The sequence below is a fragment of the Necator americanus genome, chromosome I, assembly GCF_031761385.1.
Source record: "Necator americanus strain Aroian chromosome I, whole genome shotgun sequence".
Classification (NCBI taxonomy): Eukaryota; Metazoa; Nematoda; class Chromadorea; order Rhabditida; family Ancylostomatidae; genus Necator; species Necator americanus.
Window position 1 is genome coordinate 8,825,041 of NC_087371.1, and position 17,731 is coordinate 8,842,771.

Consider the following 17,731-nt stretch of genomic DNA (forward strand, 5'->3'; position numbering starts at 1 on the left):
ATTAGAGATTATCGGGAATAAGTCTAAGAACCGGAGGCATCCTTCTAAACTATGTCTCTTTGGTCAAAAACACTATTGAAATCATGGAAATTTTGAAATGATTTCTGGGAGGTTTCTGCAAACAGCTGAATTTAGTTTTGCTCCTATTCCGCTTTTTTTGAAAAATAGATAAGAAATTGATAAGTAAAAAATATTTCCTGAAGAAAAGTAACTGGTTGGCTGGGAGCAACGAGGGAGAGAGAGAAGAGATTGAAAGAAAAAAGAAAGAATCGAGAAGGAATTCAGAGGAAAAGAGGCAACTAAGTTGTTTGTTCTGTTAATTTATAAATGAATGGACAGATGAGTGAGTGAGTGGAGAAAAGACCAGCAGAAAACAATAGCTTATTTATAAGTAAAGAGCTGGTGAATTGGAAAATAGTTTAGAAATTTCAATAGAACCAAGTGAAGCAGGATTCAAGAATTATGCAAAAAGGTAAACAATGCGTAATGCGAAAATTTTCCGCAAATATTGAGATCCCCGACTGGCACGGTTCACGTCCCGTGAAATGAGAAAACTGTCCTGAACAAGGAATAAAGGACTAAATAGAGTTGTTTTTCTACAAGGGTCACTGAAATTTGAAAATTTTGAAACTTGACATCTTTATCTCTCATTCCTTCAGTTTATGGATTGTTTAGTATTGGTATTCCTTTTCATGAATGGAGTATCCATGTGACCCTGACCATAACTTAAAAATGACGAAAAATGTTCTCTTGCTAGAAATGGCATTGCGCTCATGAAGAAATCCTCTAAAAACCTCCTAAAAACCACTTACAAATAATTTTGCGAGGGACTTAACAATTCAAGGACTCAACTGTGCTCGACTGTAGGCGATGTTGGTTTGTGAAACGGTTTACAGTACGTTCCAAGTTCGACCTCCTTTGAATTTAATTTGATTGTGTACTACTTTTTAAGCAGAACTTTGATTTTTCCAGGCTCTGAAGAAGGCGACGACGACGAAACGTTAGCCAGAATAAAGATCAATAACAATCTTGGTTCTGCTTAAAAAGGTTTGCAGTACAATTTCACGAGGAAACTGATTCAATAATATACTTTCTTTCGTTTTAATAGTTGTATCCATGAAAATGTTTGATGCGTGGAGTTAAAAGTATGAAAATGTAAAAAAAAACGTCAGAAACAAAAAGAAACAACTAGGCAAAATTTCTCTGGAAACTCAGGAAGTCTACATTAAAACACTCGTGGTGTTGTTTTGCTAAAATAAGTTTTTATAGCATTTCTTTTGGAATGCATGTAAATGTAAATTTGTATCATATTTAAGTAAAAATTAACAAAAATTAAATCAGGATAAAAAAAACCGAAAACGCTTCCCTTTAGAAAATGAATACGTCACCTGAAATCCTTCAAACAACGTGTGAAATAACGCTTAACTCTTTATTCTGGGCGCGAGGCTAAATTAGAAAAAAAACGCCATTACTTGCGCAGGGACCTAACAGCTTCAGACATGGAAACGCTTGTAGGTCCCAAGTGGAACAAGTAGGAAATCACCTATAGCAACTTCTGTTGATTTTCTGATTCTGAGCTAATGAAGGATGCATTTTAATGCTTAGAACTGTGATTTTGATCTTTTTTTTCAAAGGATACATCTAGGGGAAGAGAAGTGAATACAGTAGGAAGAGCTTAGGCATTAAATCCTATGCAATGGTTCCACCTAACGTATGGACAACGGCAGTCCGAGGCAACAGCTTACGATAGTTACTGTAAATTAATTTTCCACCACCAAATGCTGGATATTCCGCGGAATTCGCAATTTTTTGAATTATCAGGAGAAGCATTGCGCCCGCACCTTACAGTATCCTACAGTATATTTAATGTGTGCATGTTGAATGGAACGTGAACTGTGATTACTTACCCACGATACTGTTTTCAATAAAGGACGAATCAGTTGAGATCAGAGGTAATAGGAGGAGCAGGAGTTCACCACCATAGCTGAACATGTTCGGAATGATTGTGCGGATGACGGAGCGGGGCCCGATACGATGAGGGAAGTCCCTCCTCCTCCTCCTCCTCCTCCGCGGCGACGGCGGCGGCGCCGATCGCCGCCTCCCTCTCGCGATGCGATGCGATGACCTTTTCGAGCTGTCGCCGTTGACACCGAATCGCCGGCGACTGTAACTCTCTCAGTCTTTTTTTTCCACACGTCTACCTATGCAACATGTGTTCTCACCTGAAGTTTATGAGGGTGTCAGGTCAAGTACACCAACACACACGCACGAGACAATTCTAACAGATCGCCGCTAGACACGGTTAGCACGTCCACAATGCAAATCACGTGAAATTGGTTGCATTTACTGAACGAATTGGTGCTAGCTCGAAGGAGAATCGTGTCAAGTTGTTCGGAGCAAGCAGATCGTAACGCTTGTAAATAGAAAAAAGTGCAATGACACATCAAATACCGTGGATACTACTCTTGAACTATGTACACCCTCAGTAGGACCCTAAACGATTGCATCCACCAGCAAATGGAAAGATGGAACGTTTGAGTCAAGTGAAGAAAGAAAAGCACTTGGTTGCTCTCGAGAAAAAAAGGAAGAGAAAACAAGGATCTATTTCACCAAAAAAACATTGGAACTAGATCAAAAGATCTGTGAAAGTTCTTGTTCACTTAATTTAAAAAAAAACACTACTCCAGATAGAACCAGATGCCCGTAGAGGATTTTAAAACTTCAAGGAAAAACTGGATGTGTATCGTTGACGCGAGAAATATGTACTTTATTTGGTATTGTTTATTATTTATCTTATTGTTTTTGTTTATTTATTCAATCTAATCATTTCTTTATTTTTGTTTAGTATTTTGTTTATTTATGAGATGTTTATTGTTTATCAAAATGTTTGTATTTAGGATCATAGTATAACCTCGTGCTCAGACACTTCTTTAAGGAATTTGTGAAAATCCTTGTACTACTACCGTATGCGGAAATGCATTGTTTATTCAGTTTAGTCAAAAAACAACATAAATATTTATCATATTTTTGTTGTTCTTTGTTTTTAGTTACTATATTTATATTGTTTTGAAATGCATTGAGTTCTTGCATTTTTAGCAAAGGTTCTAAGTGAAACACATGAATTTCAATTGAGAGGAAGAGAGAGAAAGAGAGAGAGAGCAAAGAGAGAGAGAAAGAGAGAAGTTTACTATGTTTACATGTTGTGTACATTCAGCGGGAGTAAGCGTACCATATCCCAGCAATAACATCTTTAAAGAGATTATTTTTCATGAATTTTAATGCAAATTTGTGAATTCAACTAGTTTTTTATTTTACATTTTTATATTTGTTTACTATTATTCATTATATATTTTTATATATTTATTCATTCTGGTATTATTATTTTTATGAATTTAATGCGTATTTTAGCGTAATGTTGTGGAGAGGCTGGAATTTCCTCAACCTTATTATGTTATGCTGGAAAAGCGTAGGCAAATGTAGAGTTTATTCCATCCTGATCAGGTTCGGATCTTGATTGTTGCGAAGAAAATTCTCAACAGGAAGAATTTTATGCGTCTAGACATTCAAACCATGAACTAGGAGCGAAAAAATCGCTAGAAGAAACGAGAGAAGTCAAAAAAAGGTGCAGAACAAGCAGAGAGATGTGCCGGGAATTCATATATAGTAACGGAAAAATTTCAGGATTCAAAGGGAGAAGAACTGGTTTAATCGACGTGATTCCGTGTTACATTTAGTGAAAAACATAGTCGCTGGCACCTATGTTTACCTGATTGAAAGAGGGGCCAGTATGGATCTCCTAAAACCGAACGGTATTCATTACTACCATCATTGAATCCTAACCATAACAAACACGTTGTTTTCTCGGAAAATTTCACCTCCACTACGAACTTGTAGATGCGGATGTTGGTCAGTTATTGTGTACATATACGCTCGTTTTCCTTCTCGTTGTTTTGCTATATTTGCTAGTCCCATATACGAATAGTTTGTGTCCCACTTTTCGCACGATGACGAGTTCATCATCGTCGATTCATCAAATAAAAACAAAGGGAACCGGGAGAGACCATGAGGATATGTATTTGATGTGTAGAGGAAGTTGATCCTGTCCTTACGGTGATCTACGCTTTGGATGTCACCTCGAAATGGTGGTATCCGCCAAATTTTTGGGGAGGTTTTCTTTTGTGACGTTCTTGGAGAGGGAGCTGCAGAGATTTTCGAACTTCGTCACAGGATCTGACCATGGGGTCCACGAGCAGTTTTCGAGCATAACGAGCTCATTTTTCGCAATTTGTGCCGCCGGAACCGGGCAGAACCGCTGTAGGTCCTGAACACTGGAAATGATAGTATCAGGAAGCCTTTCTCGTTTCCCAAATTTTTGAGGTGCCGGTCCTGTGAAGACCTATTAGTTGTTGCATCCTTGGCAACAATTAAAAACTTTGTGGCTATGGATGGACTAATTGTATTGCCCTGTACTACGCGGCCTGTTCCCAAAGCAAATGGAAATGATAGTATCAGGAAAAAATATCAAGAAAAATAGAAGATTTGAAAAAAACTGCATTGAAGTACATACAGTCATTTCGGCAAAAAACTGCTCGAAGATTTCAATCTGCACCGTTCTTTCCATTTTGGACTCGAACAATCAAGAAAAAAAGAAGGAATAATCAATCAATAAACGATCCCATGATTTCTTCTTGCTACCTTCTTCACAATGAAGATAGATGAGCTTCCATATCCACTAGAAATGGACCCTCGACCATAAAATTCAGAGAGAGAGTTTAAAAAAAAATTTAGGATGCTTCACAAATTTTCGTGTCATCCTTGCGCAGGTCCCATGATAATCTTCTTTGTACTGTTTCATTTTGGGTACATGTACGGGAGTGGACACATAAATTCAAAATGGGTCATCAGGTTTCACCAATCCGTTTATCTGTGTCTGTGTATGAATTCACAGCAGTAGTATACGGTAATTCACTGTTTGGTTGTTTAGGCGGGCGAGTTCCCGTCATGCATCGTGGCGGGCAAAACGCGGATGTTTGCCCGACGCACGTCTCGCGATTGGCGCGTGAGATCATTCATCAGGGTAAAAATTAGTTTAAACAGTCACACTTTCTATAGACATCTACGATTTTGCAGGTCAACAGCCAAAAGGCATCGTGGGAAGCTTCAGAAGGCTCTCGGCTCCTTGCTTGCGCTCCTCGTCCATCCGGCTATCGGGTACTGCTCGTTCCATTGGCTACGCATAATTCAAAACATTCACTTGACACATAAAGATTCCGAATTTTCTAGTACAACATAGAAACTTTTTTTCACAAGAAAAAAACAGTGAATTTCTCAGGTTTTATGTCCATTTAGATTCAATATGAGGGAAAAAAATTATGGGAAATTGAATTTTTTCCGTTGAAAAATTCAGAAACCGCACCAGATTTCGTTGTGCATAATTAATATTTCAAATATAACAATATTATATACAAAATTTCATTGGAAATTATTATAACTACTAACGCTTTGGAACATATTTTGATTTAAGGTCCTTAATGGAATATTTTATTTTAAATATTATTTCTTATCATCTCTGCTAGTCCTTCACATTTATACTTCTTCATAACTATATCTATAGACTTATAGATCATTACGGTATTTTTAATTTAAGAAAGTAAAAAATCCACTTCAGATAGAATTAGAGGTCTAGTGGAGAGTTCAGTAAAATAACTTTAACTTCAACTTTTACTTTAATAAACTTTACTAACTTAACTTTAATAACTTTTACTTTAACTTTAATAAAATTCAAATTTGAAATTGCAAGAATTCATAAATGAAAGCAGTTAATTAAGAAGTTCTCGATGTGAAACACGTGTTACACGGCGAAAAAGAGGGAGAATGGCTCGTCGTGCGGCGATACCTCAAGATCTCTACCGTTTCTGCTCGGTGCTTAGAAGATCGCCGCGTCGCGTCGCGCTGATCCCTCCTTACAAAGCGGAAAAGGTCATCGAACTCGAGTCAGGTGTGCGCTAAATTACCCATATAATCTAGGTGGCACCATGGAATGAATAGAGCAGTCGCATAGTCTCACTAAGGTCATACATTCGACCACACACACACGCACACACTTGCTTGCCAACTTTAGTTGTCGTTATTATTAATATAAATCAAAACCGCCTAGCAGAGAACTCCTCGATAGTTCCTCGCTCGTAAAGGGATCAAGGGATCGTGAGTGACCGTGGATGGAGATGATGTCCGGATGTATACGGGTAGACGAGAGGAACAACGCGGACGTCAGTGCTGAAGATATGAGCACGAAATAAAAAGAGGATTAAAGGCATCACCCCACGAATCTGAGGTGGTACGGATTTCAGGTGGAGTATTCGCATACGGGATCGTAGATTAAGGAGAGGGGTGATTCCGTCCATTTCTTCCTAATTGCCGTAAAAAACGGTCCGAAAGATGCGGCGCGTGCACAAGGCTGGCGCGCTGCAATCGAACTCCTTGTAGAAAATAGTGCGCCGGAACGCTCGAAGCCGTATCTTCCGGGCCGTTTTTTACGGCAATTAGGAAGAAATGGACGGAATCACCCTCCTACCCATGATCTACGATCCCGTATACAAATACTCCACCGGAAATCAGTACTACTCCAGATTCGTGGGGTGATTCCTTCGTGGGGTGAAAAAGAAAAGACTCCTATCCGAGCAAGGTGCCAAAATGTGAAATATATCTTGCGTAAGCGGAGAGGAAGTTCGAGAAAGTAGCGACATCTTCTACACATCCCGGATTCCCTTAGGAAGCTTCTCTTTTGTTCTTTATTCGTCTTACTCACTGATTTTTACCTTGTCTACAACAAAAACAAGTTGTGTTTAAACTAGAAAATCCACTTCAATCACTTTAACGCAGTGTCGCTGACATTTTACTTCTTGTAAATTTTCTCCGGAATATTTTGGGAAGTTCAAGTCACTTAGATTTGAATCTTTCAAAAGCATCAGCGTTTTAGACCCATACATTTGATTTCTGGTTGATAAGCCGAAACTTTTGGGAATACGATTAGGATCTGACCAGGAGGTTGCCCGAAAGAGACCCACTACGATTACTAAAAAGTAAAAAGTAAGAATGACCAAGAATGGGGTGGAAAAACGAGTAGAAATGAACTTAGAGTGCACAATTTCACTGAGGTGAAAATACAAAAGTGGACTGTATTGCGGTTAGCAACTAGATAAGTTTTTTTCATTACTCACATTCGAGTTTTGTGACTACTGAAATTATTTTCAAAAAAAAAAAACGTAAAAAAAGTATTCGTTTCTGGAAATTTGCACAAAGAAAAGTGCTTTCAAAAATTTTTCTGCTCTCAAAGCATAAAATACCGTACACGTTAACAACCCGAAGGTCCATACACATTTATTGTTCAAAATAATCTGACTTCTAGAAAAAGAACAAATGAAAACGTTCACTGTGTCAGACTCTCTATTTTCCCTGTGTTCAGGTGGATTTGTTTTGAGGTTATGCTAATAAATTCATGTTACTTCATAACCATCAGACCAGTCGCTGCCGATTATCCACCTTCTGATGTGAAAAACAATGGGAATTTCAAAGAAAATCCGAGAATAGCGGTCAGCTTGTGTATTTCCTTCCTATAGCCATTTTGTGGCTTGCGTGTACGATCTCACCTTTAGATGTCACCTGCCAAAAACTAAAAGAAAAAACCAAAGAAAAACTCTAGAAAAAAGAGAAATTGAATAGACTTAAAAAAAAAACAAAAAATTACTCGGAGATGCAGAAAATCAGTGCCGTGTTCATTAAAGATTTTTTTACATCCACCGCATCAGATCCACCTTTATTTATTTAAGGATAGAAAGTAAATTTAAGGATAAAAAGGCAAGAATAACCTTAAGGATTTTTCAATTGATAAAGGATTCTGAAAGAATCACATATGCTCATATACTGAGCCGCAATGCTACAGAACAGCGAGTTCAAGATCAGTGATAGCGATTGATCTACCTCCGTGAAAAGATGATTCACAGATTTTTACGGAACTCCACCAGTTCTACACTGGTGCTTCGATTTCAATGGGGATAGATCGAGGATTAAGAGCCGCACCAGTCAAGGATGTGTGTGCTTTGAATCGCTGAAGGAACAGTTTCAAAATAGGACTTGATCTAACCCCTTCGTGATCTTACGACGAATCCATAGCACTGTGGAGACATTCGTGCCGCCATGAAATCGGCCCACCATGTGTCGTTGTTTTCTCCTTTACCTGATTTCTCGTTGTTAGCAACAGTTCTTCTGAAGTTCTTCTTTAACCGACGCTCACTTTTAAAAGAAAAGAAAATTCAAGATTATCTCAAGTTCGCTTCAACTTCATTTTTATTCGCTTCGAGGGGTTCGCTGCGTGAAATCTTAGCAAACACATTAGTTACTACTATGGACTTCTCCTATGGATTTCTAGATGTCCCGCTCAGCGCATGAACAATTTTACTATGGGATCGAGGACCAAGCACGTCGACCAGCGTCGCTTCGTTCCGTTACAGAAACTCGCCAGAAAGGTAACTTTTTGAGGAGGTGAAATTAGTGTTAGATGCACTCTATGAACGATTAGTATTTCTAAGATATTCTGACTTATTCATGCGTAACTAAACGTAACTAAATGCGTAACTATTTATTTATTTATTTACTCATTACATGATTACAGTCGGGTCAAAACGACATGAAAGTGGCACTTGCGTAAGCGGCTGCGGTCGGCTAACGACGCGGTGGAGACATCGGTTGGAATCGAGTTGGGAGCAACGCGAACTGCGCCGATAAATGGAGCTAGCAAGGGTGCGACCACGATCCCAGCCGCTAAGCTAAACCGCACTGCATCGAACGCAACCGCTTGCGCAACTGTATCTCGCTTCACTTCGTTTTTATTTTGGTATATCCATGTGTGTATAAACGGGTCATACAAGGACCAAATAACAAAGATACATTATAAAAATTGGCAGTAGTACATACAAGCTTTACTCTATACAAGCAAATACATCAATTTAAACCCCTTATCTGAGGGAACATCTTTTCTGGGTTCTAATTCAAGTATGTGTACAGTCGGGTCAAAACGACATAAAGCACGGTGCATTTGCGCTCGAAACCCCGCCCTGTGGAGGCAGCAGTTGGAACCAGAAACCGAGGTGGGACCATTGCAAACTGCAGCGATGGGTGGTGCCAGAAAGGGTCCCAGTACGCTCCTAACCGCCACGCTCCGCCGCACCGAATCGAGAGAAGCCGCGTGCGCAATTGCACCGTGCTTCATGTGGTTTTGATCCTACTATAGCCGTATTGACATGGCTGCTCGATTGTAGCAATGCTTCATCACCACTGTAGCTTCTAGGCTAAGAAAATGCTACGAAGAAGAATGGTAATATATTCTAATCTTATTGTGAGTGTCCTTGCCATTGAGAACACTTTTAGATTATGAAAGCCCATGGAATTCAAAAATCCATTGGAGAGACCACTTACGTTACTTCTTAGTCGAATGCTTGAATAACTGTTCAATTCATGGATCTCAACTTAAGAATTTTTCTCCAGAACTCCAGAATTTTACGGTTTGTTACATTTGTGTGTGGGGAAAGACGATCCACAATGGGCAAAAGCGGTTCAGAACCTGGCGCACCTATAGTCGAATCAAAACTACCTCGATGCAGTCGCTTAAAGGCATCACCCCGCGAATCTGGGGTGGTACGGATTTCAGGTGGAGTATTCGTATACGGGGTCGTAGATCATGGAGAGGAGGGTGACTCCGTGCATTTCTTCTTAATCGCCGTAAAAAATGGTCCGGAAGATGCGGCGCGTGCACAAGGCTGGCGCGCTCCAATCGAACTCCTTGGTGGAAAATAGTGTGCCGAAACACTCGAAGCCGTATCTTCCGGGCCGTTCTCTATGGCAATTAGGAAGAAATAGACGGAATCACCCTTTTCTCAACAATCTACGATCCCGTATACGAATACTCCACCGGAAATCCGTACCACCTCAGATTCGTGGGGTGATTCCTGTAAAGCGTTGCGGTGAAGGGAATTGGATCGAAGGGTGTGTTCTTTTTTGACTCTGCCGTAATTGAAAGTAAAACAAGTTTCGGAAACAGTATTAAGTATGGGAAGGAATTTCTATACAGCTTTGGTTAGATTAGCTATATCGTCTTCCCGAACCTGCGGTGAAGTCTGCCCTCCGTTTTCGAGCTGGAAGCCATTAACAGTCAATTCAAAACTACCTGAGCCTGAGTGCACTTGTGTGAGTGGCTGCACATGAAGTGGGGCGGTGACCTTAATCCACCACCACCACTAAGTATAGTCGGGTTAGAACGACATGAACCACGGACAGTTGCTGAAGAGGTTGCGTTCGAAGCAGTGCTGTGGAGCGTAGCGGTTGGGATCGCGTAAGCATCCTCGCTCCCGCCACCTATCTCTGCCGTTAGCCATGGTACCACCTCGATTCGAACCGCTGTTTCCACTGCACTACTTTGAACGCAACCGCTTGCGCAACTGTCCGTGCTTCACGTCGTTTTGACCCGACTATACAACGGGCCACTTTTAGAGCAACCGTTTACGCAGAACAAAGCCCAACCCCAGGGCAATTGGACTCGACTATAACGGGTAAATTGAAGGAGTAATACAGAGAATTCAACATAGTTGGTTTAGTGATAATAATTAATCCTTTGATTATTATCAGTAAACTAGCGATGTTGGTGTCTCTGTGGCAAACAGATCAGAGTTTGGGGTGTAGATTCAGCGTCGCCCCCCTGAATCCCTCGTAGTTGCCCTCAAAAACGGCGTGGGAAACGGCGTTTGTCCGTGCGAGGTGCGTTAGGACGCGCCACCCTTGTGTACGCGGTGCATCCACGAGCGATCACGTGAGAACAGAACCGTAGCCTGTATAAGGCTAGTTCTGACGCAGCTCACAGGGATCAAGGCCGTTTCCACGCCGTTTTCTGTGACGACTAAGAGAGATTGAGTGGAGCCACTCACTTATAATACTTGTAATCTCCAGCTTGAACTCTGTTTTTGGCCAGAGAGATCCCAACGTCTTTTTCGTGACACGATGCCTTCAATGATGTAGCAGGGTCGAAAGGGCACGGAGCATGTACGCAATTGCGCACACGAGTTCTCTCGAGGCGCTTCGATGGAGCGTAGCGGCTAGGAGCACAGTGAAACCCTTGCTGGCACCACCCATCGGTGCGGTTTGCGACGGTCCCAACTCGGTTCCAACCGCTGCCTCCACCGCACCGTTTCGAGCGCGTACGCAAATGCACCGCAACTACACTCATGATCCGTGTCGTTTTGACCCGACTATACGCCCTCAACTATCGCGTCGCTGCAGTTAAACAATCGGTTGACCACAAACAACCTGTCGAGGTCCACAAATAAGAAGATAAAAGGAAGTGCGAAATAGTACAATTTAAAGTAGACTTGAATCATTACGATTACTGTACGGACAGTTTGAAATAGAAACCCTGTTCATCGTGGTCTACCGAAATGTTTTCTTTGCAGGATTCCATGGACAAACGCGACTAATCACTGTCACGCCAGATGCAATAATTCCATCGATAAATGAACCTATCGAGGCTAGCGGAGGTTCACGAAGACGTCGAAGTGACCTGTTTGATGTTTGTGTAGTTTGAGTCTTTCTGTGGACAGAGAATAATCACTGTAGCAATGAAATATTTTGTTAAAAGCGTCACATATTCAAAATAATATCTCTTTCAAGCGTACATTCAGGCACGTGGTCGTCGGCAGTGTGTCACTTGGGAGACGATGACTGACGAGGAACGCGAAGAAGTGCAGAGAATGAAGAGGTAAGCTGTTTCTAAATCAGTAGGTCCGTTTTTTCCGAAACTGTGTATTCGCTGGCATGTCTCTCGCGGCGATCTCGCTATGCTTGCTGGATAAACGCTTCTGCGTTGAATCTACTGCGTTTCACGTCACAAATGGTGTCTTTCTCTTGGATTTCTTTCGATTGGGTTCGCCCAGAGGAAAGAGACGAGGTGCAACAAGCACAGAAACTGAAGTAAGGTCAGAACAACATGAAACATGGTACAGTTGCGTAAGCGGCTGCGCTCGATGCGCCGTGATGGGGACAGCGGTTAGAATCGGATCAACAACGAACGAAGAACGGTGCTAGCAAAGTTCCTCAGTCGATCCTTATCACTACATCATCGCACCGCTCCTAACGCAGCCGCCTACGGAACTGCAGGGTGCTTCATGCCGTTTTGACCCTACTGCACGTGCGTTGCGTCAGACGAGCAGCGCACTCAGTTCTACCTACTTTGACCACTGATATATTAGTCGGATCAAAACGACAGACGAAATCAGGTTAAGCATGGTGCAGCTGCGTAGGCGGTTGCGCTCGGAGTGCTGTGAATAGGATCGTGTAGGGAGCAATGCTAGCATTTCTAATAGCTGCGGTTCGTAATCGTCCCACCTCGATTCCAACCGCTTGGTCCAGAGCGTCGCATGGAGCGCATTCGCTTACGCAATTGCACCGTGCTTCATGTCGTTTTGACCCGACTGTACCTAAGGACACTTGCGGAGGGGAACCAGGTTTGCAGCCAACTGCTACAGTTCAAAGGCACGTTTCTCACGCAATTCCTACTCAGAAATAATGATGCGTGCTCCAAATCAAGCAACAGTGTGTGTGCCCAAGTTTCTCTTCTTTTTTCCTCCCTTAGGGATATTTTGCCTAGGGGCGGGTGCAGTGCGGTCGGTAAGAGTTTCCGGTGCGAACGCATCGATCGCATCGGTTTGTCAAACAGTCCTAGTGCCAACCATCATTTCCATCCTTCTGGAGCCGATAAATTGGCGCTAGGGTATTCTGACTTGAAGTGAACTTGTTGACGCATCCCAAGCAGATTGATTAACGTCAAGCACTTTATCCTCTATTTTGCCTGTTTAGGAAGGACGAGGCATACAAGACGGCTTTATGCGACGCATTCAAGAAATTTGGCTTCTGTCCCTACGGGGAAGGCTGTCGATTTGCTCACGGCGATAGCGAATTGCGTCTCCCTGCTCAGGTACGTAGCATTACAAAATCATCTTGATACATTAGTGTAATGCCGTAATCATCATGAAGGGACAAAAGCAGGACCAGAAAGTATTCTAACCTATCGATAAAGTGAACTCCTATGCAAAGTAACCTGTTGAAGAACTCGTTTCGGGGGCATTCAGTGGCGCCCTTATTCCTCGAAGTAAATAATCAAATCAATCGGGACGCTAAATCTTAAGCACTAGTCTTAGAGGACCTATGATATGTAAGCTAAGGTTACGAAGAGAAAAAGTAGGATGGAACCTCCAGAAATTAGGGCGCAGCTGAGTGCTCTCCCCTACATTTCCCTCCGCCCGAATACTAACGTATGCAGTTCTTCTCTTAGAATTAACGGAAGTACCAAAATAGGTTGGTGTGAAATACGTTTGATTTCGGTTGGTTAGTTTTATTTATGACTCATTGAATTGGGTCCGTTCAGACATATTTATCCCAAACCGGTTGCGGTTTGCTTGTTTGAGTCTGTCACCTCTGCACTATGCACAAAAATGTACGAGTACACGTGCGTTGGGCGCTTTGTATGCTGCAGATGAAAAGAAAAGCAGTTGTGTGATGCCTGTTGGCATGTGAAAGGTTCCAACGAGAGAATCGCAATCGGATCGTGTTGTTCATAACTGTATTTTCCGACTATTATCTGCGTTTCATGCCCTAGGTACAAAAAATATCAAGACTGATTGATATATTGGGACTTTTTTTTATACAAGTCGTATTATCTCCAAGGAATCCTCAGGAAATATTCACGAGTCCTACGACACTCATGACAACTGCGTGCTATGACACTGTTAGCGATTAACCAAAGCTCACAAAATGAGTACAGTTGGTTAGAAAACTTAAGATGATTAGTGCATTTGCACAATTTGAGTTACCGTGTGCGCTCGCAGATCGTTGAAGTGCAGGGACATCGGTTGAGAACTTCAGATAACCTCAGGCAATTCTCAGTCAATAACCTCTCCACCGGACCTCGAGAGTTTCTGACTCCACCAAAGACACGGCGAAGAAACGACAACGTTAAAATTACTTTCAGCCTCGCGGAAAGGCGCATCCAAAATACAAAACTCAGCTTTGTGACAAATTCTCCACATTCGGACACTGCCCGTACGGACCACGTTGCCAATTCATTCATAAGTTGAAAAAAGTTGTTCTTTTTTTAGCAGGTGTATATTCTGGGTTTAAAACGCAATGGAATTTTTAGGGATTGCCTCTGATCCAGTATGAGCGGCTTCTTGCAGCAGGACAGATCTCGCCTGAAAGAGAGGATGAGTCTCGCATGCCACCTGTTTCCCAATCTCGTCGCTCGTCCGCCATAAGTCCAAACAGGTTTCTTTTCTTACCGTGATATTTTTCAGAGTGGACACGTCTTAGAAATACCTCCGTGGCTATTTATATGACTATAAATGTACTGTATGATTGCAAAATGATGATTACCATTCGCTCAAACACTTGTAGAAATCGCGCGGACACAGCGAGAAGGCTATCGTTCGATCGTGAGAATTCATTTACTCCAAGGCAGAAGATCCCCAATGCGATATATCCGAAAATGGAGATCATCAATATTGAACGTGCGTGCAAATATGCAAATGATATCGTTGAGAAAAGTGAGTAGCTCCATCTTTCTGGATTTGTTCCTTGCATTTTCTTAGGTGAAGTCAGAAGTGGCACGCTGTGACTGACATAATACTTTAGCGAATTTCAGCGCCGGACTGCTTATCCATGGAAAAGCATATGTAGAACTTTGTTCCATGCGATTCAACACAAAATTTTGTTCCGTTCGGTTACGTTTCAGCAAAATACGCAGGTATAGTAGGGTCAAAAGGACATGAAGGACGGAGCAATTGCGTATGCGGTTTCTCTCGAGCACACTGGGACCTTTGTAAGCACCATCGTTTGCTGCAATTTGCGATACTTCCACCTTGGTGCCAACTGCTGTTTCGAGCGCGAACGCAAATGCACCGTGCTTCATGTCGTTTTGATCCGACTATGCATAAATACACATCGCTGACTTGACTTGACGAAATCGGCGAGCTGGTATCATCGCTTTTCGCGGTCTACGCCAATCTTCCCCGAAGGGTGTCATCCTTGAACACAACTCTTCCCAATCCTCTCGATCTACAGCAAGAGCTCGCACAGAATTGATCCATTTGTCACTGTTCAATAGCCTGCGAAACTAGCATCTCATGTGAACTGCTAGAGTGACCGGAGTACCTTAGCTTGACAATGTCCGGCAGCTCAGTTGAACGAAACGAAGAATTGTTATCGAAAATTTCACGTTTCTGGGTGCAAGACCTCTTTGGGTTCGGTTTCGGCGATGTACTGGAAAACAGCACATTTTTGCAATATCTGGGTAACTTTCGCCATATAAATTTCCAAGTTATCTAGGTCGCCCGTGCCTAAAGCGGGTAGTCAAATGCCCGACTGCATTTGGTAGAGGCAGGTCCATCGCGAGCAAGTAGCAATCAGTCTCGTATACGCGCCCCCTAAATGCACGTAAATTATGTGAACGTAAACCTATAGACGAGATAATTCCATTTAGCGACCAATACACGTCGCCGTTCCGTGGAATTTGACGACATGAGGCCAGCCATAGACTTTAGCAGTGGACAAATGGGAAGGTGGGAAGAATTCGGTTAAGCCTCGGCCTCTAGTGTAGCGAACTGCGAGCAGTCTAATCATTTAGGTCCTCGTCAATGCATTCCCTTGCTAACCGTGGAATGATCGGAGACGTCCGCAGCACACCGATGGCGCAGCCGGTTGACCCTGGCGACATGCAAGTGGATACTCGTGTTGTGCAGAAGAACAAGAAACATCCGGATCTATCACTGATTAAAGAAGAACCCGAAGAAGCACAAACTCAAGAGGGGTTAGTCCAGTTCTATTAGGTTAATGAGAAAATCTTGTCAGTTCTGTGATCTTTGTCTTCTTCATTTTCTTTATTCAGCATACAATGGAAATTAATCAACAATATAACCGTCATTTTTAGTCACTACATTGCTCCATCTAATGGGCGGGTTAGCGATCCCCTTCTCCCAAAACTGAGACTGGGCGTCGAAGAAGTCGGTGACCGACCGACTAATGTCATCGAACTTAGTGAAAGTTTTCTTAGCTTCTTAGGGGTATAATCAGAAAGGGTTATGTCAGGAGAGTAAGGAGATAGGGTACTGGGTCTCAGTTTAGCTTTTTGATCTTCCAATTAGTCTCCTTAGCTACATGGGATCTTGCGTTATCATAACGAAGACACATCGAAGCTCGTCTGGGCAGCTTTACTCGAGCAACTTCCACGAGTTTCTGGAGCTGAGCGGCGTTAGTGCCAACGGTGACTGTGTGTCCTTGCGGGAGCAGTTCGTAGTACAACATTCCTCTCGAATCCCAGATGCAGCAGAAGAGTACCTTCTTGAGATTCACTTCCGGTTTCGCTTGCTTGAGCGGATCTTTTCCCTTTCTCTGACAGTGTCCTGACGGTAGTAGCCCCCTCCTCTAATGCATTCTTGATTAATGTTGCGGACTACTGTCGTCGCTCCACTGCCGCGACGCTATTCATAGAAGATGATGGATCGAAGTTGCTCTTGTGAAATTGACATCATGTTTGAAGTTGAGGAACGGTACCCGGCTATCTACCTAGTTACCTTTTGCGGAGAATCTTCGAGAATGTTATACAATTACCACATGATACATCGTAGGTACCGAGCAAGAATCGAAAGTTCTCGACTTTAAAAAAAAAACCATACTACACAATTCAATATTTATCAACCTAATATATTCTATACATAGCTTAGAGTAGTATTATTCAGATCACCACGTGGTAATCGCACTAAACGTGGTCAATGGCCAGAGAAAGCTCTAGGAACGAAGATGGACACAATTACCGAGGACGACAAGGAGAACAACGTGAGCAAACAGAGTCGCTCAAATGAAACGGAACTTCTTGTGCAGTCGTGCGATGAGGAACTTCTTGCGCAGGGACTTTATGACCACAGGTACGTTATTTCCCATCCTTATTCGTGAACTATTCATCAGTTTTTGTGGTATGCGACGGTTTATATGTGGAGCGTTGCTGTGAGGACACTTTTTTCCCCGAAGATATATTAGATAAGGTATTCAGATACCCAGACACGCCGACTGATCTTCTAGAGCAGTGGAAGGAGTTGCGTGCGCACTAATTTTCACGAACAATTCGAGCGTGTTCGATTCAACTAACATAGAACATCGTTTTATTCACAAACATATCTCGAAAAAGTTGACTTGAATTATCCAGCTCGGTTTAACTTTGTAGCTGTGTTTTCGTCTTTATATGTATACGTTTGCACTATTTCATTTCTATTTGTTTGACACTACGGTTTCTATTTTGTTACACCCACCCACAGATATGAACATATAGTTGAAGGATTGAATACTTATGGAATAGTGAGCCGTACATTTTTTCTTAACGTATATCTTTGGAGTTTTATTCGACGGTTCAATGCTTAGCGTTCGGTATTCGCCAGTGCATGTTTTAGTCATATGAGTTATGACGGATGTATTTCCTGCCTGTAAATTAATCAAAACCAATAAAGATGTTTCAGAAGGTTTTCAGTTTCGAGGTACGGTGGGAGAGAGTGTGTGCGTGTGTGGACACACGCGCCGGTCGTGTGGCGGCGATCGATCCACGCCGGCAGTCGTGCGACTGCACTCGCCGATGTTCGGGCTATTC

General features: G+C 42.3%; 1 protein-coding gene across 2 annotated transcripts; it reads left to right on the forward strand.

The window, feature by feature from the left end:
* Positions 1–3,412: 3,412 nt before the first annotated feature.
* On the forward strand, positions 3,413–17,201 carry RB195_004918 (uncharacterized protein; the record flags this gene model as incomplete). 2 transcript variants are annotated; one of them, XM_064177141.1, is made up of 18 exons in its annotated part: positions 3,413–3,501; positions 3,560–3,622; positions 3,682–3,809; positions 4,985–5,077; positions 5,131–5,211; positions 5,829–5,922; positions 5,980–5,998; positions 8,429–8,525; positions 11,499–11,614; positions 11,727–11,803; positions 12,901–13,018; positions 14,072–14,182; positions 14,240–14,364; positions 14,494–14,642; positions 15,578–15,656; positions 15,722–15,904; positions 16,833–17,018; positions 17,144–17,201. In XM_064177141.1, the coding sequence occupies 18 exons, from the start codon at positions 3,413–3,415 to the stop codon at positions 17,199–17,201; spliced, it is 1,866 nt and encodes a 621-aa protein (XP_064034265.1). The 2 variants fall into 2 exon arrangements, with proteins under 2 accessions (XP_064034265.1, XP_064034266.1); XM_064177140.1 differs by lacking the exons at positions 3,413–3,501; positions 3,560–3,622; positions 3,682–3,809; ... (2 more) ...; positions 5,829–5,922; positions 5,980–5,998 and adding an exon at positions 7,485–7,592.
* Positions 17,202–17,731: the final 530 nt, after the last annotated feature.